The sequence below is a fragment of the Urocitellus parryii genome, chromosome 5, assembly GCF_045843805.1.
Source record: "Urocitellus parryii isolate mUroPar1 chromosome 5, mUroPar1.hap1, whole genome shotgun sequence".
NCBI classification, from domain to species: domain Eukaryota; kingdom Metazoa; phylum Chordata; class Mammalia; order Rodentia; family Sciuridae; genus Urocitellus; species Urocitellus parryii.
Window position 1 is genome coordinate 173,328,828 of NC_135535.1, and position 25,869 is coordinate 173,354,696.

General features: G+C 35.0%; 1 protein-coding gene across 5 annotated transcripts in view; it reads left to right on the forward strand.

The window, feature by feature from the left end:
* Bmpr1a (bone morphogenetic protein receptor type 1A) overlaps positions 1 to 24,145 on the forward strand; it is a 131,125-nt gene extending 106,980 nt beyond the window's left edge. For all 5 annotated transcript variants that reach the window (XM_026397023.2, XM_026397021.2, XM_026397020.2 and 2 more), the window contains 8 exons: positions 3,561 to 3,657; positions 3,834 to 3,933; positions 10,751 to 10,895; positions 14,003 to 14,195; positions 15,600 to 15,897; positions 18,171 to 18,346; positions 19,378 to 19,508; positions 19,594 to 24,145. In XM_026397023.2, coding sequence (XP_026252808.1) covers positions 3,561 to 3,657; positions 3,834 to 3,933; positions 10,751 to 10,895; positions 14,003 to 14,195; positions 15,600 to 15,897; positions 18,171 to 18,346; positions 19,378 to 19,508; positions 19,594 to 19,719 — 1,266 coding nt within the window. In that variant the 3' untranslated portion in view covers positions 19,720 to 24,145. The remainder of the gene's footprint in view (positions 1 to 3,560; positions 3,658 to 3,833; positions 3,934 to 10,750; positions 10,896 to 14,002; positions 14,196 to 15,599; positions 15,898 to 18,170; positions 18,347 to 19,377; positions 19,509 to 19,593) is intronic.
* The last annotated feature ends 1,724 nt before the right edge of the window (positions 24,146 to 25,869 follow it).

A 25,869-nucleotide genomic window follows, 5' to 3' on the forward strand; every position in this document is an offset into this window, starting at 1 on the left:
ACTCAGTGAGACCCCGTCTCTAAGTAAAATACAAAATAGGGCTGGGGATGTGACTCAGTGGTCAAATGACCCCGAGTTCAATCCCTCGTACTAAATAGATAGATAGATAGATAGATAGATAGATAGATAGATAGATAGATAGATAGATTTGTTGCCAAGAGTTAATAAGTGGGATGGCATCAAATTAAAGAGCTTCTGCACAGCAAGGGGAACAATTAAGATTGTGAAGAGAGAATCTACAGAATGGGAGTAAATTTTTGCTAGCTACTTTTCTGACAGAAGATTAAGATCCAGAATAAATAAAGAACTCAAAAACTTATTACACACATACACAAATAACCCAATTAATAAATGGGCAAATGAACTAGACAGATAACTTCTCAAAAGAAGAAACACAATGAACATATGAAAAAATGTTCAACACATCCTTAGCAATTAGGAAAATGTTAATCAAAACTACACTGAGATTTCATCTCACTCTAGTCTTAATGGCAGCCATTAAGAATTCAAACAATAATAAATGCTGGAGAGGATGTAAAGGAAAAGAAGGGAGGGAGGAGAAGAGGGAAAAGGAAATACTGGTAAATGATAGTGACCAGACAAATTATATCGTTATATGGTGTGCATCCATGAATATGTAACAACCAGTCCAACCATTATGTATAACTGTAATGCACCAATAAAAAATAATAAGAAAAAAAGCATTTGTTTATTTTAAAGAATTTTTTTACTCCATCTGCTATTAGTTTTGTTTATTTATTTTTATGTGGTACTAAGGATCAAACCTGTGCCTCACATCTGCTAGGCAAGTGCTCTACCACCGGCCACAACTCCAAGCCCCCATTTGTTTTTTTTTTTTTTTTTTTAGAGAGAGTGAGAGAGGAGAGAGAGAGAGAGAGAGAGAGAGAGAGAGAGAGAGAGAGAGAGAGAGAGAGAGAGAGAATTTTTAGTATTTATTTTTTAGTTCTCGGCGGACACAACATCTTTGTTGGTATGTGGTGCTGAGGATCGAACCCGGGCCGCATGCATGCCAGGCGAGCGCGCTACCGCTTGAGCCACATCCCCAGCCCCTGTTCTTTTTTTTTAAAGATGATAATGGGTATCGCATTGCTATATGTTATTTAGATTCTACTGCATAAAGAACGAAGTAACATTTCTATTTTAAAGTATTGTTTTCAGTAAGACAGAAATTATTAATATATTGTTTGTAGCTTTTAAATTTATGGTAAAAAAATTCTAGATGTAGTCTAAAAATATGAGGAATACATTGTTTTAAAAAACTTGTTTAGCAAGACTGAGGATGTAGGTCAGTGGTAGAAAGCTTGTCTATGAGGTCATGGGTTCAATCCTAGTACTGCAGAAAAATAAAAATTTGTTTAGGATCCACACATGCAAGAAGATTTGACCAGCACTTATCTAACTTTCTATATATCTTAGTAAACATCACTTTATTAACCTAGCACCAAACCCCAAGAAGAACAGCTTTTAGTCTCACCCTAAACCTTCCTCACAGTGGTTGCATTGCCAAGGTGTGGATCAAAATAAATACAAGGGATTTTCGCCATGCTTTTAATTTCTTCCTGTCAAGCTTCAATCTCCATTGGCATATTTAGCTTGTTCTTCCTATACAATAATTCTTTCTCAGGAACCTAATTTTCTTGTCCATTTCTTTTAACTTGACTTCATTTCTTTCCTCACTTTCCTTTCATTTCTTTCCCCACTATCTCTGGCCCATGCAAATGAAATACGTTTTCTTAAGTTAGAACCTTCCACTTCATAAATGCCAAGTGACTTTTTCCCCATAAGGATTTTTATTCCCCACATGTCTGAAACTAGAGATTAACTTGGGTGGAGGGAGGACGAAGGCAGTGCAGGGAAGGGAAAAAGTTCTGTCACTCCAGCTTCACTGCCCAGACAATTGTGGCCAAAGATGTAGCTCAGTGCTAGAGTGCTTGCCTAGCTTGTGAGATCCTGGGAATGATCCCAGCATCACAGAAGGAAAGGTAGTAATCTGGGCAACCCTGACTTTTGCCCACCCAGGTTGTTAACCCATGTAAGATAAATGTAAAGTGAGTCTGATGTTGCTTATTTTTGGTGAAGCCCATCTGGTATTCCAGATCTGCCCAAGATTCTTTGGCTTATTCCAAAATTTCATCTGAGATTTATGTCAGGCTCACTTTAGGAAGAACTAATTCATTAAATATTTACTGTTTGCATTCTTATCCAGAGAAAATGAAAGCCTAAGGAGAAGTTAGATGTTCAAGGTCACAACATGAACAACTGGCAAGGCTCAGATTTAAATGATTCCAAAGCCCTTGTTTTTTCCATGATACTATGCTGCCTTCAATCTGTTGGCAAAGTCTTTCTTTCGCTTTTAAAGAAAAGTAATGACATTTAGCTATCTTGTTTCTAGAACACCTTATTTCCAAACTCTTTTAAGTAATACTTGTCTTTCAGCTATTTCACAACTGTTTTCATCTTCCTGGAATATAACTCACTGGATTAGAATATGTGGACTCATGTAGAATAGAAAAACATCATAAGATCTCTTTATTCCTCTGGGATATCAGTTCCCACTACCTGGTATTTGGTCTGTCTTCTTCATTCCTGTATTCAGCCTTAATAGAGAGGACACAAACAGCAGTGGAGGAATCGTACATCTTTGTCCTTCATTTTCCAATTCATTGCTTGGTAGGCTTTCCCCCTGTACTTCCAAAGAAGCCCTTTTTTCCCATGACTAGAGTCTTTTTCTCTGTTGGTTTTCTGACTTATTAGGGATACCTCTCTTTTCTGGATGGTGGTCTCATAAACTCTCAGAAGTATTGTGTCTGTATTTTGCCCTTTCCCTCGCCTGCATAGTTTAGCTTGCCTCCACATCTTTCTAGTTCATTAATTGCTAGATGCAGAATCTGTATCTTTTACAACATGGCCACCTCTCTTAACCAGTCTATTCTTTGCGCTAGGACCCCCTCCACATTTTAGTCTGATCTTAAGTCTCATCCAAGTCTCAGTACTACTAAGATCATATTTTCCATACTAGTTTATGGTTATATTAAAATTTATTACCTATGTTTTCTAGGAAAAGACATCATGAACTTAATTACTTTTTACCAAAAACAACTGAATGGTAATTTATTAGAATAGGCCATTGGGGCTGAGGATGTGGCTCAAGTGGTAGCGTGCTCGCCTGGCATGCGTGCGCCCAGGTTCGATCCTCAGCACCATATACAAAACAAAGATGTTGTGTCCACTGAAAAAAACTAAAAAATAAATATTAAAAGAAAAATAGTCCATTGTTTGGTAGGAAAACACTGGAACTTTTTGTCCATCTGTAATTAAGTTGCAGTCTAATGTTCTAATATACCATCCATACATATGTTCTCCTTAAGGAAAATCATTTTATAATCTTCACACATTTTAATTTTTCAGTAATATTTATTTTTACATATAAAATTTGCAGATCCTTTTCACTCACTAAATGAGAAATTGTATTTTATCAGTACTAAAAATAAGTTTAATGTATCAAATCATTCCTAATATTACCATTATTTTTCCTCTAGGATTCACCAAAAGCCCAACTTCGCCGTACAATAGAATGTTGTCGGACCAATTTATGTAACCAGTATTTACAACCTACACTGCCCCCTGTTGTTATAGGTAGGTTATCCTGGAAAAGTCAGAGCATGAGTCTCTGTAAAATATTTTTTCTGATTTTAACAATAACCAGATTACTATATTAAAACTATAAAATCACACTGTAAATTATGTTTTCCTTTTAATAAGATGTGATTGAAAGATACTCTGGTCACTTAATGTTTACTTTTCATTGTCAGGTCCATTTTTTGATGGCAGCATTCGATGGCTGGTTGTTCTCATTTCCATGGCTGTTTGCATAATTGCTATGATCATCTTCTCCAGCTGCTTTTGTTACAAGTAAGGGGATAACTTATTTGATGCAAAATATTCTGTTAAATAGTAGATATCAACAGTTGTTTTTAAAACCAGTAAGCAGAAACTACTGACTGCTGTATGCAATTCAGAAACTATTAATTTGTATTCTCTGGTTATATCATCTTAATTTTAACTAGATTATAGTTTCTTTAAGAGGCAAGAGGGTTTTACTACCAATCAATTAGTTGAACACAATTTTATACTTCTGTGATTTTCTTGTTTACAGAATAGTGAGATTTGTCTCTATTATACTTCAAGAAATGTGCAAATACCAGAAACTGGGCATTTAGGCTTCCTTCACAATTTTTATTTTTTGGGGGGGGGGGCGGTGGTGGTGCTGGGGCCTTGAACATGCAAGTACTCTACCAACTGAGCTATATCTCCAGCCCTTCTTTCACAATTTTAAGCAAAATATTACAGAGAATTCCATGACTGCTTTGTTTATTTAGCTTTTGAACTTCATGTTTTTTTTTAATCTACTTGAAGATACATTACTTATCAGTTGTATAAAATTATTAATTTGGGATATTTATTCATGTTTAGCTGGACTTGAACAAGTCAGTTTGCTATTCATAGCAAGCGATAAAAGGATAAAATTAAAGAGAGGTCTTTTAGCATATTAAGGTTCATCTTTATTATGTGTCTCATTAACCTTTTGATTTCACTGTTTTCTGGTGACCTGTTTCAGTTAATCTAGATAAATCTCCAAATTTATTCTTAAATTTACATTCATAACAAGACCCTCAAAATCAATCTTCTCTAAAACCTCTTAAACTATCACCATTCTCCATTCTGGATTAATTATCATTTTGTACTGTTCTGCCAGTTCCTTATACTTTCCTCTGGCATAGAATTTCTCATTCTCTTTTGTAGTTCCTTTAATCCTTAACACTGGTTAGATCTATGATTCTACCCCTTACACTTAGTACTTTCACCTTAAATCTTTTTACATTCACAAATATTCACTTACTTATCATAAATATCTGGCTAAAGTCTGGCTTTCCTATTGAATAGGAATCTCAAGGACAACAGAGATTACCTGGTCCATTAATATTGATGGCCAACTAAGCTGTTTAAATTGTTGCTTCTCCATTGAATTATTATGGATGAAAATGGTGAATCAGCATATTCCCCCATGCTTGGCACACAGTACTCAGTAACTTTGTTGGTGTTTACCAGCCATCCTTTGGCCCAGAATGCTGCTTGGGAAACAGTCTCACTGATTAATTTATGAGATACAAAGCCCACTGGTAGATTGATAATGGGTCATTCATCTTCACTCCTATTAGAGGACTTCTGGTCCCATAGTAGTTCAATAATAAAAATAAGCAATTTTGAAACTATAGTAACAGTAGCAAAAAAAAAAAAAATTGCCAAGTAATGTTTCATTTAATAAGACTATAAACACTAATTGTATGCCTAATGAAGATGCTGTTGATCAGCTTTAAAGTGATTTAAAAATAAGAAAAATTGTCATCCATGTTTATTTTTTATAATTTCCAGCACTTTTAATTTATTTAATTCTAAATTTTAAATTCAAGTTTTCATCTGATATCCTGTTACTTTTTTGCTTAAATTCATTGAATGAATATTTATAATATGATCAGAATGTTTTAAGATAAAATAAAAATCATGCCAAATATGTGATACAAAATATAAAACAAGAAAACCAGTGAAATGAGAACATATTCAATCAAGTTTCAACACTGTTAAGAAGTAACAGTGGTAAAACAGTAATTCTGCCAACTGCAAAAGAGATACAGGGTTTCACAACAGGTAGTATAGAAACATTTGTAGATCATGAGCATTTAAAATAAATTCCACAACTGAGAATGGCTTTACTTCCCTGGTGATGGCAGGCCTACAAAAATCAATTGACAAAAACATCACTCAGTAATAACATGAAAATCAATTTCAGATGAATCTTTTTTAAAAAACTAGAAGAGGCCAGCAATATTGTTGGTATTGTATTACCCACAATAGTTGTTTTTAAAAAAAAAAAAAAAAAAACCTACTACCCCATTTATTATGCTAATGTATTCTAGGCACTGTGCTAAGCATTTTACATATATTATCTCCAATAATTCTCACAGTCACCCGAAAACTTCCCTGTTAGGTTCATCTTCACATTTTTTTTGTGAAAATATAAAGATTCAGAGATGTTAAATAACCTACTTAATACTACTGAATAATTAGCAGAGCAGGGATTCAAACTGCATGATCTCCTCCAACCCCTTTTATTTTAAATTTTGATACAAGATCTCACTAAGTTGCCCAGGTTAGCCTTGAACTAGCAGTCCTCCTGCCGCATCCTCCCAAGTTGCTAGGATTACAGAAGTATGTTGCCATGCCTGCTTCAAACTGTATGATCTTTATCATTTTGCTATAATTGACCCTATCTTAGACTTAACAGAGACCAAAAACCACAAGCTTGCACAAGGAAGTATACAAGAGTGGTTACCAGAGACTGGGGAGAAGAAGGGAAGGGGTTTAGGGAGAGGATGGCTAGCTGTGGTATAATGTTACAGTAAGAGGAATAAATTATAGTGTTCTTTAGCACAGTAGGGTGAATATAATTGATAAAAATGCATTGTAATATATCAAAGTAGTTAGAAAAGGATTTTGAATGTACTCACCAGACAGAAATGAGAGGTTACGGTAATGGATATGCTGATTTCCCTGATTTGATCATTTCGCAGTTTATTCAACAATCAAGACGTCACATAGCACCTTAAAATGTGATACAAAAAAATTTGATACAAATTTTTATATCAAACAAAAAATAAATTAGTAAAATAAAAAAAAAAAAGAAAGAAAGGAACCATTTCACATCTATGATGAAGCCTGAAAAGAGAAATCAGATACCTGGCTTCCAGATGTGGAGACATCGATCACACACTGTTAGTAGAGCAACACTGAGAAAGGCAGGCAGATAGGTTATGGGAGGAACTAATGGAGCTGAAATTGAACTCTACTACCAAAAAGAAATTTGGTAGAGTTTTGAGTTGAAATATGAAAAACAGTAGGACAGGTATCTGGATCTAGGTCTCATTCTATACCTGAGAGAGGGTGCTAGTGAGATAGAGATGCTTCTCTTGTCTTGCTCCTTTCTTCCCATCTCTTCAGAGTCCTCTTCAAAGTTCATTTCACGTAAACACTCAACGTTTCCTCTGACAGAAAAGATTCTATGTTTCCAATCCGGATAGATGTACATTTTTCATGATTAAGATTTCTGAGGATGTTGTTGGCTTAGGTGAGCAGCCCTTGGAAGCAAGGTCGCCAGAGTGTTCTAGAGGAGCTACCCAGTGCCACTTCTGCCATGCCTGAGTGCCATGGTTGTCACCTGATATCCTTTTATTCTTGCCTGGAAGCTTCCTTTAACTTAACTTCTTACAGTACAGGTGTGCTAGTCACAAATTCTCTCGCCTTTTGTTGGGTGGAGAATTTTGGGTTGGCTTTTTGTTTCTTCCTCTCAGAGGTGTCACTTCATTGTCATTGCATAATTTGTGACAAAATTCTTACCTTTGATCTATTGTATGTACATTTTTTTTCATGGCCTCCTTTAAGATTTTATCTTTGGTTTTGTACAATTTGAACAGAATATGTTTAGGTGTGTGTGGTAATTTTGAGAGTTTATTCAATATGCTTTAAGTATCATGAAGCTTTTTTTTTAATTTATGGTATGATGTCTGTCTCTTCTTTTGAAATTGCAGTTATACATGTTTTAGATTATTTGATGTTGCCTCACAACTCTTTCATTTTTCAATTTTCATTAGTTTTTTCTCTTTGTATTTTATTTCAAGTAATTTCTATTTACCTATTTTCAAGTTTACTGATTTCCCCCCCCTCAACTGTTTCCAGTCTACCAATGAACCCATCAAAGGAATGCTTCATCTCTGATACTATGCTTTGCTTTTTTAAAATTTTTATTGAGTGCATTATAATTATACTTAATAGTGAGATTCATTGTTGCATATCATATTCTGATAACCAGGTTTATATTTTTATTTGAACCCATTTCTCTGCTGAAATTCTTTGTCTTTTTATTCATGTTTCTTACCTTTAACAGGCATTTCATTATTTTAATCACAGTTACTTTAAAGTCCCTATCTTAATAGTTCCATCATGTGAGTCATTCATTTAGTTGTACTGACTGCCTCCCCTCTTGACTGAGAGATACTCTTCCTTGTGTTTTTAACTTTGAATGATAGTTGGTTTATCACATTTAGAACAGACTGAAATAAAATCACACATGCCAGGTATGGTGACACACCTGTCTGAATTTCAGATACTCAGACTGGGCAGGTGACACAGACCTGTAATCCCAGTGGTTCAAGAGGCTGAGACAGGAGGATCACGAGTTCAAAGCCAGCCTCAGCAATGGCATGGCACTAGGCAACTCAGTGAGAACCTGTCTCTAAATAAAATACAAAATAAGGCTAGGGATGTGGCTCAATGGTTAAGTGCCCCTTAGTTCAATCCCTGGTACCAAAGAAAGAGAAAAAAGTTTCAGCTACTCAAGAGACTGAGGCAGGAGGATCCCTAAGCCCATGAGTTTGAGACAAGCCTGGGCAGTATAGTGAGATCTTGTCTTAAAAAAAAAAAAAAAAAGATACTCACGTACACACACACTTGAGAATAGACATACCTCTTAGACTGTTAGTAGGCAGGGTGGGGTTTTGTGTTTTCTTTAGTGCTTGGGTGAATTCCTGCAATGCATCACAGGTTTCACATTTCCTTAGTAATGCACTATAGTTTTCATTGTGCTTAATGTAGGAGTTTGGGTATACAACAAGACCTGTATGTGAATAGTATGTAACTTAGTCATAATGTAAACTAGAATATTGATCTGAATAAATAATGTTACAATTGTGTTGGGGGAGTGTGAGGATGGCAAGTGTTTCTGCTTTGTAAAGGCTTATGGGGATGCAAACGATGAGTTAAATGTTCATGATGAGTTAAATATTCACCCCACTATGTGAGGTCAATAGTTAATACCTAAAATGAGAACTAAAAATACCAATATAGGCATGTCATTTAGAAATGATGAGGCAAATATTAAACAAATAGGCTTCAAGAAGTTAAAATCTATGGTTCTGAAGTGGGTAAGAGGAGGAAAGGAGACAGGGAAGTGCCATTTTATTTCTAAGCCGCAGAAAAACTATATGACATCAAGCAGGGCATGGAGGCACATGCCTGTAATCCCATGGTTCAGGAGGCTGAGGCAGGAGGATTACAAGTTTGAGGACAACCTGGGTCACTTAGCAGGACCCTGTCTCAAAATTTAAAAAATTAAAAGGGCTGGGAATGTAGCTCAGTGGTAGAGCACCCCTGGGTTCAATCATCAGTATCAGGGGAAGAAAGAAAAGGACTATAAAACATTCTAAAATCAGTGAACATAAGACTTCGATAAAATTAAGCATTGCAAGTTCTAGAAATACAAAATTTGATAAAGTTTAAAACTAACTTCAAAAAGGTTATGGATAAAAGAATAGGGAAAACAGGCCTTCATATGATGATAAAGGGATTAAAACTGCGACCTTTAAGAAGGCCAGTAGCACTTTCCATTAGAATTACAAATTCAGTGTTAACTTCCCTGAAGTTGTACTGCACATATAGATATACCAGAAAATTGTTTCATTTCACACTTATATATAACGAGACTAGAAACAATCTAAGTGTTATCAGTAAGGGAGTGGTTAATGCCATATAGTGGAATAATATCTAGCCATTCAAGAAACCAGGACGCTGTTTATGTACTAATGTGGAATGATACCCTAGATACGTTGCCAAGTGAAAAGGCAAGATGCAGAACAGTGTGTATGGTATATTGCCACTTCTGGAAGTAAAAGAAAAGCAGAGGAAATGAGCATTAAAATATAAATTTTGATTTGAATATGCATAAGTGGTCTTTAGGTTACACTGGAAACTAGAAATAGTTTGCTTTCAGGAAAGTGAATTTGATAACTAAGGGATAGGAGTGGGAGGGAAGATTTTTCACAGTACATCTTTGTAATGCCTTTTGAATTTTAATCCATTTGAGTTGATTACCCATATAGTTTTTAAAAATAATAAAAATTGTTAAATAAATTGGACTGTCCACACAGAATATAAATCTAACTTGATTTGTGCCTAATTTCCATTACATATTATAAATTCCAAGTGGATAAAATAACTTGATGAGAAAATCAGAATTTTAAAATCAGATGATTTATGACATTAGGGCTGGGTAATCTTTTTTGTTTTGTTTTTTTGCAGGGGGAGGTTATTTTAAGACACAAAATCATATCTCAAAAAAGAGAAGGTTGGTTGGTTAATTTGACTACATTAAAATTTAAAACTAACATAAAAACACCGTAAATGGAATGCCTTGGCTGTCACAGACTGAGAGAAAACTGTACACATTTTCAGAATGATTTAAGCCAGGCATGGTGGTCCAGTTTTATAATCTCAGCAACTTATTGAGATCCTGTCTCAGAATAAAAAATATTAAAAGCATATATTTAAAACTTTTTGGCAGGTGGAATGACACTTTATCTGCTTTTTTGATCTTTTATTTATTTTTCACTTGTCTGTATACTGTGAACATCTCTCCATTTTAACCAACACACAACATTACACATCTTAAACCCCTTCTCTAGGTATATTGTAACAGAGGATTTATTTTTCTGTAATAATATTGATTGAATATGATTCAGTCTGAAGGAATGATGGCTGTGTGAAAAATATTGAGATTTTTCTTAGCTCAGAATTATATAGTTATAGAATTTTAATATATACTTTTCTTCTCTTTTAAAAGACATTATTGCAAGGGCATCTCAAGCAGACGTCGTTACAATCGAGATTTGGAACAGGATGAAGCATTTATTCCAGTGGGAGAATCATTAAAAGACCTTATTGATCAGTCACAGAGTTCTGGTAGTGGATCTGGATTACCATTATTGGTAGGTTAAAGTTTCATAGTAAGCACTAGGTATGGTAGTGTGTGCCTATAATCCCAGCAACTCAGGACATTGAGGCAGGAAGGTCACAAGTTTGAAGCCAAAAAATAAAAGGGCTGGACAGAGTGGGGGATGGTTAAGGGGAGGCAATGCAGAATGAATTCTTTTAAAAAATCATGTGTTGTGCACGTATAAATAGATGACAGGGAACTTCACCTTTATGGGTAGGTAAAAAGAACCAATCAAATATAAATTAATGGATGAGCAAAAGGAAATGTAGTAGGGTAGACGAAAGAGAATGGGAGAGCACCCTTATAAAACACTAAATATCCAGATTAGTTTTTAATTGGTTAATTGCATTTGTTGAAAGTAAATACATTGATATCCTGTTTAAAAATTTGGCTAATGGAATCTGTAATTAGGAAGGTGAAAAATAAACTATCTTCATATGCAGTCTTGATTGTTTATGTAGAAGATCCCAAAACTTGGGACAGTAAAGCTACTATAACCAATAAGTGAGTTTATCAAGTTGCAGAATATAGTCATTCTATAAATATTAAAGACTTTATATACACACTAGCTCAAACAACTGGAAATTAAAATTTAAAATTAATATTTAAAATAGTATCAAAAGTACTGGAGATACAGCTCATGGACACTCTGCTATGGAACTACATCCTCAGCCCACCCTCACTTTAATCTTTTTTAATTTAAATTTTTTTAATTTTTATACTTTTATTTATTTATTTATTTTAGTTGTAGATAGATAGAATACCTTTATTCTTATTTATTTTTATGTGATACTGAGCATTAGACCTAGTGCCTCACATGTGCCTGGCAAGCGTAAGTGTTCTACCACTGAGCTACAACCCCAGCCCATCCTCAGCCCTTTTCATCTTTTATTTAGAGACAAGGTTTGACTAAGTTGCCCAGACTTAACCTCAAACTTGCAGTCCTCTTCCTGAGCCTCCAAGGGCTGGGATTACCACTGTACCATCTTGCCCAGTCCAATTTTTTTAAAATGAACAAAAGATTAAACTGGTACTGCTTCAAATAAGATAAAAGAATAGCAGATAAGTACATGAAAAGGTGCTCTGTAACATTAGGGATGTGCAGATTAAACAATGAAGTACTACTACATTCACCTTAATGACTAAGACTGACATTATTAAGTACCAACAAAGATATATAGATGAGCTACAAATTTCATACATCATGAATTGGAATGCAAAATGCTATAGCCAGTTTGAAAACCAGTTTGCCAGTTGACCGGAAAGTTAAGCATATAATTTCTTGATATTGAAGCAGTTCTTCTGCTGTTTTACCTAAGAAATAAATATAAAAATATATCTACAAAGACTTGAATGTTAATTTTGTCATAGCAGTTATATTCATAACAGACATAAATTAGGAACAGTCCAGAAGTGCATCAGTTGGTAAATGGATAAACAAATTGTGGAACATTTATACAACAGAATATTACTCATCAAACTCTTAATACACATTAGGAGTTTGATTGCATGACTGCATGCATTTTTAAAAACTCCTAATACACATCAAACTCCTAATACAACAGAATATTACCCATTAAACTCTTAATACACAAACAACATGGATCAGTTTCAAAAGGATTATATGCTAAATGAAAGAAGCCAGGGGCTGGAGTTGTAGTTCAGTGGTAGAGCACTTGCCTAGTACATGTGAGGCACTGGGTTCTAACCTCAGCACTACATAAAAATAAGTAAAGTTTTTAAAACAGCCAGACACAAAAGGCTACATATTGTATGTTTCTGTTTACATGGTATTCTAGAAAAAGTAAAACTATAGGGACAGAAAACAAATCTGGTGTCGATGACTAGGGGAGGGGATTAAACTTAAGTGGGAAATTTTGTAGGCAATGGAAATGTTCTTTATCTTGAATGTGATATTGGTGTTTGCATGACTGCATACATTTTTCAAAACTTATTGTTCTGTTCTCAAAAAAGATTAATTTTGTTGGGTATAAATTATACCTCAATATTCCTGACTTTTAAAAAATATTACAAAAAGATTCTGTAATAAGTGATGCATAAAGTAAGCCAGATTAGATTTATGCAGACTTTAGTCCTAGTTCATTTTAGATGCACTTCTAACCTGGAACATAGCGTCCTTTTAAATTTAAAATAATCACTAATGCTTCTGAAAAATGAAAGGTAAAGTACTTATTGTACTTCAGATGTTATCCCAAATAAATACCTGTATTCTGTGAGCAGGGAGTGTAATTCAAGCAAAGATGTATGTCAATAAGATTGTAATTGTGATAAGCATAGTAATTGAGAAGTATCCATGTGCTATAAAGTTGTTAAAGCTAGACAAACAGCACTCTAAGAGAACTGGATATACAGCAAGAGCTAGAGACGAGAATAAACGAGTGAATTCTAAAAGTTGAAATAAACAAGTAAAAGGAGTGCATGTTAAGTGTTCATAGTGAATGCTGGAGCTGGGCCAGACGCACCTTAGAGACCAAGGTGAAGAGATTTATTCAATTTGCTACATAATAAATGACCACAAAACTTAGTGCCTTAAAACCACAAATATGGGCTAGGGATGTAGCTGAGTTGGTAGGGTGCTTGTCTCATATGCACAAGGCCCTGGGTTCAATCCCCAGCACCACAGAAAAACAAACACACAAAAAAGCATTTATTATTTCTCAAGATTCTGTGGTTCTGCTGGGCCATTTATTTTCTAGACTTGATGCTATCTGTTGTAAAGAGGATTTCCAAAAACACCTAGAAAGGACAAGCTCCTATATGTAAACATTTATCAAGCCTTTTCTTATAGCACATTTGCTATTCTGTTGCCCAAAGCAAGTCATGTAGCCAAAGCCTGAGTCCTTAAGGAAAGTGACTACTCAAGGGTGACCACTTCTGGGCACAATTATCCCATTGACTAATTTGTTAATGATTTCAGAATACATTGTACAGTGTTTCTTCTTTTAAATACAGTATAAGTTTTAACATTGGAATTGGTTGGTTGGATATACCTGCTTTTTGATGGAGTATCTTATCCCTTTGTCAGTTTAAATGGGTTATTTTTAAGAACACAAAACCTTTTTACTTTTTTCTGTGAAGGTTCAGAGAACTATTGCCAAACAGATTCAGATGGTTCGGCAAGTTGGTAAAGGCCGGTATGGAGAAGTGTGGATGGGTAAATGGCGTGGTGAAAAAGTGGCAGTCAAAGTGTTTTTTACCACTGAAGAAGCTAGCTGGTTTCGAGAAACGGAAATCTACCAAACTGTGCTAATGCGCCATGAAAATATACTTGGTGAGTATGATTTGATTTTAGTCTGTTCCACATCTGACAAGGGTATGGGATACAGGTAGAAACCTGCCATGTGGGTATGTACATTTGGCTAAAGGAAGCCCAGTAGAGTACACAGTTTAAATACAACAGTCCCAACCATGCACTTTATTTGCTTCCCAGCTGAATAAATAGCAATGAGTTTCAGATGAACAGTAATTCTAGTTTATTGGACTTACTCAAATGAAAACCAAGTCTTTTATAAGCAACTTAAGCAGTTTTCTAGGGTAACTTTAACTGTTTCTTCCTTTTACTTTTTATAAGCCCAATAACCTAATGTGAAGCTTCATTTTATGTTCTGTGCTTAGTACTATTCCTCTTCCTACCTCATGTATGCAGTAGCAAAATAATCTAGTTATGATCTAATCAGTAGAGTACTTAGCTATATCTAGATTTCCTGAGATTTCTTTTTTCTCTATTCCTTGAGAGTGAATATAGCACATTGTCAGGCATATAACAAGCACTTATATTTTTCTCCTGTTGCTGCTATAACAAATTGTCATGAATTGGGTGGTGTAAAACAACAGAATTTTGTTTTCTCAGAGCTTCAGAGGCTAGAAGTTTAAAAGCAGTTGTTGCCATGGTCATTCTCCCTCTGAAGGCTCTATGGGATCTCTCTTGTTCCTTCCTGGCTGTAGGTGGTTGCCAGCAATCTGTGCTCTTCCTTGCCTTATAGACAATGCTTCAATCTCTACTTCTCTCATGATATGGTCTTCTTCCCTGTATGCCAGTATCTGCATTTCCATCTTATAGGATACCAGTCAGTGAATTAGAGCCCACCCTAATCTTGTTGCCCCATCTACAAAGACGCTATTTCCAAATAGGTCACGTTTATAGATTCTAGGTGAATTTGGGGGCAACATTATTCAACTCAGAAGAGTACTCACCAACCTTAAGGGAGAGACGAAGAGAAAGGACAAGGTAAAGTTGACAGTTCTGTGGATCAGTAGTCAGTGAGCCAGACTGAAAAAACAGATGAGGCATTGATGGGCTAGTTGAGTAAGCTGATTTAGTTAGGAGCTAACTCTTGGTTAAGCATTATGCACTTTATTAAAGTGTCTACTTTTGAATTTGAAATTGAAAGCCTTTTCCACTAGAGAATCATGTTTTTTCCCTAGTCATATTACTACTACTTTCATGATTATTGTTAGGATTATTGTAAATTTATTGCAGAAGTCTAGTTATATGTATAAGTGACAGAAATAAAATTTTTGGTAGTACATTCAAGAATTTTGGCAGGCAAGTCAAATTAATATTACTATCTATACATGATAATGTAAGTTATTCTCAGTATCCTGAATGAGTATTCGTGATTCCTCCTAGCCTTCTCTAATTGTAACTACATTTTTAAACTCATTAATTGGACAGGTTTTATAGCAGCAGATATTAAAGGCACAGGTTCCTGGACTCAACTCTATTTGATTACTGATTATCATGAAAATGGATCTCTCTATGACTTCCTGAAATGTGCTACACTAGACACCAGAGCCCTGCTCAAGTTGGCTTATTCAGCTGCCTGTGGTCTGTGCCACCTCCACACAGAAATTTATGGCACCCAAGGAAAGCCTGCAATTGCTCATCGAGACCTAAAGAGCAAAAATATCCTCATCAAGAAAAATGGAAGTTGCTGCATTGCTGACCTGGGCCTTGCTGTTAAATTCAACAGGTAGGTGGTTCTTTGCTCCACTGTTTTGAAATTATTTTTATTTATTTATTTATTTATTTATTTTTTAAGAGAGAGTGAGAGAGGAGAGAGAGAGAGAGAATTTTTAATATTTATTTTTTAGTTCTCAGCGGACACAACATCCTTGTTGGTATGTGGTGCTGAGGATCGAACCCGGGTCGCACGCATGCCAGGCGAGCGTGCTACCGCTTGAGCCACATCCCCAGCCCCTGTTTTGAAATTATTTTAATTTCTAAAAGATACCTGCTTGTTTGTATTCAGTGCAGTGGAATTCTAAAAATGTGTAAATATTCATTAATTAGGTCAATAAATATATAGTTTAAAATTTTGGTTAATCTATTTGTAAAAATTATACATAATTCTTGATTTCCTGCTTTTTATTGTAATAGACATCTTTCTGTTTCAGTTTATTTATATTTACCTCATTCTTTTTGATAAATTCATAGTGTTCAGTAATATGGATGTACATTTTTCTGTGCTCCAACTAAGGGACATTAAGATCGCCTCCCATTTATTTATTTATTTATTTATTTTTTAAGTCTTAACATTATTGTATTTTATTCATATAGATACTATATTCTTGAGTACTTCTACAGGTATTTCTTCATGATGGACTCCTAGAGAAGGACTATTGACAAAGTCCTTCTTTTTATATATATATAAAATTATGATATATTGCATATTATCCCTTCAGAAATCATGCCTCAGTTTATATCTTTCTCTAAGTGGGGAAAGATAAGCATGCTGGTTCTCCATTATTGCTTGATATTCTCAGTTTTTAATAATATAGAATTATAAAATTTTTAGAAAATCATTGAAGCCATTTTAATGTTATAACTCCAGAATACAGCAGTTGTTTTACATTTCACAATTCGTATCAGGCCATAAATGAAAGTTCTAGTTTATATTTTTTATTATTTTTTAAATTAAAAAAATTTTTTTTTTAGTTGTTGATAGTCCTTTATTTATTTCAAGTGGTGTTGAGAATCAAACCCAGTGCCTCACACATGCCAGGCAAGTGCGCTACCGCTCAGCCACAGCCAGAGCCCCAAGTTTTAGTTTATGAAACAACTGTAAGAACCACCTAGATCTTCTTCCTTGGGCGTTGTAGTATTCTAAATTAATGTAGTGTTTGTTGGCTTAAATATTTCTTCAATTCTACATGAGAAAATACAACGTGTTATATTTATTTCTGCTTGAGAATAATTCCTAGAACCTGCTAGACCTAAGGGCATAAACAATAAAGCAGTGATGTCTTCAACTTTAAAATTTAATCTTGGGCTGGGGTTGTAGCTCAGTAGTAGAGCGCCTGCCTAGCATGTATGAGGCACTGGGTTTAATTCTCAGAACCACATATAAATAAATAAAATAAAGGTCCATTAATAACTAAAAAATATATATTTTTAAAAAAATCTCAATTAAAAACTAATAAATCATTTATTACTGATTATTAATATGTTTATGTAGACATTACTCATAACAACTAATTTCACCGAAACAATGTAATCCTGTGTCTTGAATGCTGAATTTACCATGTGAGAGTGACAAAAGCAGATGATTCATTCTCATATTCACTTCTTTGTAAATATAATTATCTACCACTTTTTTTGCCGGGGGGGGGGGGCGGGGGGCAGCTGGTACTAGGGATTGAACTTGGAAGCACTCAACCATTGAGCCACATCCCCAACCCAATTTGTATTTTATTTAGAATCAGGGTCTCATTGAGTTATTTAGCACCTTGTCATTGCTGAGGCTGGATTTGATCTTGCAGTCCTCCTGTCTCAGCCTCTCAAGCTGCTAGGATTATAGGCATGAGCTACCAAGCCTGGCTTACTTTTTCTTATATTAAGTGTTATTCTCTTTCTTAGAGAGGCACCAAACTGTTTTGGTGACAAAACCTGACTTGAACCTGATATAAGGTTATTTTTGGCCTTCATTCAGTTTAGTGAGAATAGTCAGACTAGTGTTTCACTACAGACATAGTAATGATGATAAGGAGCAGTGCACGCCCTACTATAATATATAACATATTTAAAGGGCCTATTTTCTAAATTCTGAAGATGCTAAATTTCATTTCTAGCCCCAAGGATTTCTGATAAGGAAATGAATACACACATACACACACACGTTTACACATTTATGTACGCATGTATATTTATTTTAGAAAGAGAACCCTTATAAAATATAACTAAAACACAAGATAAACAATTTTGTTCTTGGCTCTCAACCTAGATGTTGTCTTTCTCCTGTTGCAGTGATACAAATGAAGTTGATGTGCCCTTGAATACCAGAGTGGGAACCAAACGTTATATGGCTCCAGAAGTGCTAGATGAAAGCCTGAATAAAAACCATTTCCAGCCCTATATAATGGCTGACATCTATAGCTTTGGCCTGATCATTTGGGAAATGGCTCGTCGTTGTATCACAGGAGGTAAGAGTTTGAGTAATATGTTTCTGATTCTTTGATTTTTTTTTTAATTAAAAGTTCCAGTTATGTAATGGTAACTTCATATATATGTCAGGAGTTCCCAGGACCACTCCCATTTCCTGTGGAAGGACCCACAGAACTAAGCATGTAGTTGTCCTCATTGCTCAGATTTATTATACTGAAAGGATACAAATCAAAATCAGCAAAAGGAGAATGTGCTTCAAGCAAAATTCTGAGAGAAACAGGCAAAACTTCCAAAAGTCCTGTCCTAATGGAGAGCAACTTGTGATGTATTTGAAGCAATGTAATCTAGAGAAGCTCATTAGACACTCAACACCAATAGATTTTATTGGATTCTAGTCATATGAGGATCTTTTACCTGGCAGGTACCAATTCCAGACTCCAGAATTCTGAACACAGGTGTTCAGCACACACCAAATTGTTTATACAAACAATATGAGAACAGGGAGACACATGTCAGTTTAGGGATGTTTCCATCTTTGTAGGGAACTGTTTTTCATTCAGGTTCCCAGACACTAGCCAAGGGCCAACCTTGTAGTTGGGCCTTTCTAAGGAGAACAGTCTCAGACTTGTTGCTTTACTCTCTTTGTACATCATGGTGAGTCTTTCTCCTGCAAAATAATAATAATAATAATAATAATAACAACAACAACTGCATTCATTATTATAAGGAATAGTTGGGTAAGTAGAAGATACTTAGATTGAGATTAAAAGTTTTCAGGGTAAGTGAATGATTTTTTTTTCTTTACTCTGCTAAGGAATATGTTAGTATACCCTTTGTTGATAGACTGTCAAAATTGTGATGGGGTTTCTGGTTGAGGTAGAGAAATAATGGGACATAAATAAGAGAAAATTATGCATTTGCTACTAAAAGTGAACACTCCAGTCAATATTTATTTTCTTCTTTATGTAGGAATTCATTTTAGTCACAGCTCAGTGAGAAAGGCTGCATAAATCCATGTATTTTGTTCGCCACCATTTTTATGGCTGCTGTGTTTTCTCTCTCCCAACAGGGATAGTAGAGGAGTACCAATTGCCATATTACAACATGGTACCCAGTGACCCATCCTATGAAGATATGCGTGAGGTTGTATGTGTCAAACGTTTGCGGCCAGTTGTGTCTAACCGATGGAACAGTGATGAAGTAAGTGGAGCTCATCCCCTGAAGAAGTTCTAGATGAATATTCCCAAAGATGATTTCTGCTCATTATGTACTGTTTACTTTTCAGTGTCTACGAGCAGTTTTGAAGCTGATGTCAGAATGCTGGGCCCACAATCCAGCCTCCAGACTTACAGCATTGAGAATCAAGAAGACACTTGCGAAGATGGTGGAATCCCAAGATGTAAAGATTTGACAGTTAAACCACCCTGAGGAGAAATTCTGGACTGCAAGAACTATGTTCTCCCAAGAACAGGTGGAATTAGCATGGAATAAGGATTTTGACTTGGTTCTCAGACTCTTTCCTCACTACACCTTCACAGGCTGCTAACATTAAACCTTTCAGTACTCTTGTAACTGACAAGCTGGAAACTTCTAAACACTTCATTCTTTACATGTGGACAGCTTTATTTTAAATGTGGTTTTTGATGCCTTCTTTTTTTTATTGGATTTTTATGAACTGCATCAAAACTTCAGTCCTGATGAATAAGTCTCCAGTCAAACTCTGGGTACTGAATTGCCTGTTCATAAAATGGTGCTTTCTGTGAAAGCCTTAGAAGCTAAATGAGTTCAGCAGAGATGGAGAAATACACACTTTTGCCTTCTACCTGAGAAAATTAAATTTGTATCTACCTTTGTAAAACAGCCTATAGATTGTGATCTCTTTGGAATTCTGCATAGTTCATGATAGTACATCATGCTTTCCTGGATGACGGTGTGTGTGTGTGTGTGCATGTGCACACATACACCAGTATTCCTCTGCTGCCATTTGAATTAGAAGAAAATAATTTATAAATGCACAGGAAGATGTTGGTGGCTGGTGGTTTTATGCTTTAAAAATGCAATATCTGACCAGGATTCGCCAATTTCATAAAAGCCATTTACCTTGCAATTAAGGTAGCTTCCCGCCAACTATATCTTTTACCATATAATTGCTATGAAAGCCAAAAGAAGTTTAAAGTGTTTGTCAATTTGGACTATTTTCCTTCTACCACCGTCTTTTCTTTTTTTTTTTTTTTTTGGTAATTATTTTGTCATGAGAAGCATTCTGTCCAAAGTTGTAGCTTCTAATGCCATGAACCATGCTCATAAACACTTCTTATTGAAGTGAATTATTGCATTTGATAGCAATGTAAGTGCCTATAATCATGTTCTGTATTCTTTATTCTCAGTAACTTTTAAAAGGGAAGTTATTTATATTTTGTGTGTAATGTGCTTTATTTGCAAAACACCTGCTCTTTTACAACCATATTTTATATATGTACATACATTCACACTACAGAAACCAGCTCACATGTACCTCACATCCTTAAAGGAAAAAATGTTCTAAAGTACAACTTCATTTGAGTTTTTTCAGAATTAATGTATCCAAAGTAACATCAAATCCTGGACTTCATTAACTTCAAGCAAAACTTCATTAAGATAATACCCATCTGAGTTTTCCTTTATAAAAGGATGCTATAATTAGGAATTTATGTCAGAGCTAACATAAGTTTATCAATGATTCTTAAGTATGTTTCTGACATAGATTTAATCATTTGATATATTTGGTTTTACAGTTTATAGTCCCAAATTTGTGAAGACAATGAAGAGTAAGGCAAAAACTGAGTATTTAGTACCCTCATCTACACTGTATAGCTGTTTATTCAATAAAATGATAGATATTTTATAGAGGCTTTGTTATCTCAAGGAATACTGATTTACTTAAATACATTATGTTTCTATAGTATCTTTTAAATATTAATCTCCTAAACAGCCAACTCATGAGAGCATCAAGTAAAACAAATTACTTTGAATGGAACATGAAATAAAGTGATTGTGTCACAACATAGTGAAAAAGTTCAAACTTTTAAAAATTTTTTAGAAAGAAGAAAAAAAGCTTAAAGGGGGGAAAACCAGAGCATGTGCCCACCTGTCACCAAAAACTTGACTGTCATCTGAAGCTAAAATTAATATATTGTCTAACACACATTAGATGGATAAGTTTCATTTAACAAAAAGTTTGAAGGTTCATTAAGAAATAAATTTGCATATTGATATTACCCCAAAACTTGCTTTTTCAGAATGTGTTTCCCATCCGTACACTGAGAAATACAGATATTTTAATCAGGGTTACCATGTGATTGGAGACAAGTAAAAAAACTTAATTTACATAGTCCAAGTTAACCATGATTTATTTTTGCCTTGATAACTGTCAATCTTAAAAATTATTTAGCATCTTAGTAATGAAGAGAATATGTATAGAAAGGCAAACTTTATTCTTAGAAATGTTTTTTAAATGGTGTATGTAGCTGGGCACAGTTGGTGCATGACTATAATCCCAGTGACTCCAGAGGCTGAGGCAGGAGGATTTTTAAGTCAGCCTCAGCAATTTATCGAGGCCCTAAGCAACTTAATGAGGCCATGTCTCAAAATAGAAAGGGCTGGGGATGTGGCTCAGTGGTTAAGGGCCCTTGAATTCAATCACAGTACCCACCCCCACTCCCCTGCAAAAAAAAAAAAAAGTGGATGTAGCCACTGTAAAGATTTTTTTAAAACAAACTCGATCTAGTAAAAATGGTATCAAGAATTAACCTTAGAAACATGGTCAATAAAACATTTTCTAGTATAACATGTTTGTTAAAGAGCAAATGCTAGCCAGGCATGATGGTGCACACTTGTAATACCAGCAGTTTGGGAGGCTGAGACAGGAAGATCTTGAGTTGAAAGCCAGCCTCAACAAGGGAAAGGCACTAAGCAATTCAGTGAGACCCTGTCTCTAAAGAAAATACAAAATTGGGCTGCCGATGTGGCTTAGTGGTTGAGTGCCCCTGAGTTCAATCCCCAATAACCCCTCCTCCCCACCCCCAAAAAGCAAATGCGGCCATATTTACAATCTAAAATCTAAAAACCTTTCATGAAACTTATTTTCTTCTTTCACCCTTTTACTTTTAAGTTTGAAGTTCATGCAGTAAATGAAATATTTAAAGACTAGTAAGAAGTATTATATAGTACCATAGTTAATAATTTGTAAAATGCTGGAAGCCATTATTTGGCCCCACTTATAATTTAGCATTCAAAAAAATATGTGGCTTTACACAGTTATTCCTTTAAATAATTAAAACATAAAAACTTCAAAAATCAAAACAACAGAATATAAAAAGCAAAAGTTAACCCTCAAAGAAAATTCTTCTCATGAATTCTCTTTGTGCTTCTATTCAATAGCATTAAAAGCATATTAAGATTCCTTCAGGATTGAGGGTATGGCTTGGTGGTAGAGCACTTGTTTAATATGTGTGAGGCCCTGGGTTAAATCCCCAATGTAGTGCCTGCCCCCCATCAAAAAAAAAAAAACAATTATTTCAGTTTGTTTATTCTAAACTTTTTTTTTTCTTTTTTGGCAGCACTGGAGATCAAACCCAAGGCCTTTTTTTTTAAAAAAAAAATTGTTTTAGTTATACATAGACAAGATATCATTATTTTGTTTGTTTATTTTTTTGTGGTGCTGAGGATCCAACCCAGTGCCTCATGTGTGCAAGGCAAGTGCTCTGCCACTGAGCTACAATCCTAGCCCCCAAACCCAAGACCTTTATGTGCTAGGCAAGTGCTCTACTACTGAGCTACGTCCCAGCCCTACTGTGCTTTCTTATTGAACAAATTTTGGAAATATAAAGTTTAAATCTGATTTCTCTGGAATTATTTTCACAAAAGAAATCCTAATCAACATGTTAGGTTGCCTTCCCAATGTCCAGAAGTGCTTCTAAATTTAGAAAGTGACTTTTCTTTTTTGTAAAATGTTTTCCTAGAATGTGCCATGTTTTTATGTATGCATTCTAACAAATATTAAATACTTTTTTTTCAAATGCTTTTTTCTCTTTAGAACAAAAATATAATACAGTTTTTAAAGACACATGCATTTCTGAGTTGTCCCAAGGTCATATTTGACATTGAGTAATTAAAACACATTTCTTTTCATATATATTGTTTTGAAATGTTTTTAAACATCTAAAATAATTTCAATAGAAATATTGATTTATAAAAGAAATTGTTGTAGTCCTTGTACTATTTAAAAGTGGTAATATCATATTGATTGGGTCAGATGTTAAAGTGGCAGTGTAGCAGTTCAAAATCTTGCCTCAGTATTGTTAGGAGAGTCACAATGGAAACTGCAGAGAGGAAATACGTTCCTAAGAACCAAATTAAATCTAGAGCAGCAGCATATGAATCCACGTGGAAAGATTATCCCATGAAGACAATACGTGAATATGGCTTTTGCAAAGGATTAAGTATACTGTAATTTAAGCTTGTGCTCTCTACTCCGCTTTCAATGGAATTATTTAAGCTCTTTTAGTGACCTTTGTTCTTTCCCACTTAAAAACTAAAATGTAGTATATGTTGTATAAAATGAAAATATCATTATAGCTTAATTAGGAAACTGTACATAGGCATTGAAAAAAGGGTTTAAAAAAAGCAGTTTTATTATGCAATTGTAAAACACCAAAAATATAGATTCATGTTTGATATGTAACACACTAAATGTATTTTGTACAGCATCTGGTTTAAAAGGTGCCTTAAGTTTACCATTAATTGCTTTGTTCTATTTTCAGATTATGTCCTATGTATCATTTTTAAGTAAATAACCTTATTTTAGTATACTTTAGTGATGTGTTTTGTGATATTGCTCTTGGATTGTATTGTTTATCAGTCATCTGATTAGTTTATATAACAAATAAGACAGTGTACATACAGGCTCCTGGGGTGCCCATTTCAACTTCTAAAAACCCAACATGGAATTTGGGTAGATAAGTGACTGCACACTCCTGCGTTTGTATAGAGATTTTACAAGCCTATTCTAGTGAAGGGATTTTTCCCCTTTTATAAAAAAGCAAAACATTGTTTTCTAATTATAAAAATATGAATGCATAACAGAAATTTGGGGAAGCAGGAAAGAATAAAGAAGCAATAAAAATTACTCAAATTTTTATTGCCAGACATTACCACTACTTATATTTGAATGTTTTAATCTTTTTGTTTTTTCTACAATATTAAGCTCATAATATCCCATTAAATATTCATTAAATGTAATTTTTTAAAAGAAATTTACTATAATATTCCACCAGTTAGTTGGAATAATTTATTTTTTTAGTCAATCTCCTGTTGGGTGTGGCCATATATGCATAGTGTTGGAGATTGAACCCAGGGCCAGGCACTCTCCCTCTGAGCTACACTTCCAGCCCTTTTAAAATTTTTATTCTGACTGGTCATGGTGATACATGCCTACAATCCCATTGAGTAGAGAGGCTGAGGCAGGAGGATTGCAAGTTTGAGGGCAGCCTCAGCAACTTAGACCCTATGTCAAAATGAAACATAAAAAGGGTTGGGGAATATAGCTCAATGGCAAAACATCCCTGCATTCAATTCCCTGTACCAAAAGAAAAAAAAAAAAATGTTGGATTCTGTCTTCTCCCACCTTCCATTGAAGCTTGCTGCCTTCCAGGGATATTTTCTTTTGTGTGTGAACTCTGCCCATCAGTGTGCCTTCTGGTGTCTTGTCTTAGGGAACTCAACTTGTGGAATAACCAAAAAATATTGAGCACTGAACCAGGTGTGGTAGCCAACTCCTGTAATCCCAGCTACTCCCAGCTCTTCGGTAGGCTGAGGCAGGAGAATTGAAAGCTCAAGGCCAGCCTCTGCAACTTAGCAAGACCTTATTTCAAAATATAAAAAGGGTTGGGGTTGTAGCTCAGTGGTTAAAAAAAGATTCGGCATTGGTTGATGTCTCTCAAAAGAAAAGCATGTTTGGAGATAGCTTATTACAAATTCCTTACACTTGTCCCTATTTAGTGTTAGTTTCTTAAAATGAGCATACACTCTAATGCCCTATGCCAAAATGACATTATCCCAGGAATTTTAGATACTTGGTAGCTTTCTTTCCATTTATAGAGATACTGACCTGAAAACAGTAAATTTGTCTTTTCTTCCCAGTATAAGCTGTGATACTCATTGCTCAATTGGAAGAAATTACTTCCAAGTCTTCCTTAATAGTATTCATAGACCTTAGGAAACAGCAGTGTTTAGTCCTGGTAGATAATTTCAAGCAGACACTTTCTGAGTGGATACCTGCTGATGTAGTGCGTTGACATTTCTGGTGTGGTGTGTTTTACTAATTAAGGTGCGTGTTCCTAAAATGCCTTGTTTTAGCTCTGAGGCCATCCATATAGCCAAGGAATGTGTCCAGTCAGCAGTGTGGGTGAGATCACCTGACGTCATGGCATGTCAATAATCGTGAGCACAGGGTAAGAGCAGAAAGAGGCAAGTAACCCTGTTGCTGGGTATTAGAGACCCAACGAGTTAAAGTGCAAAGGTA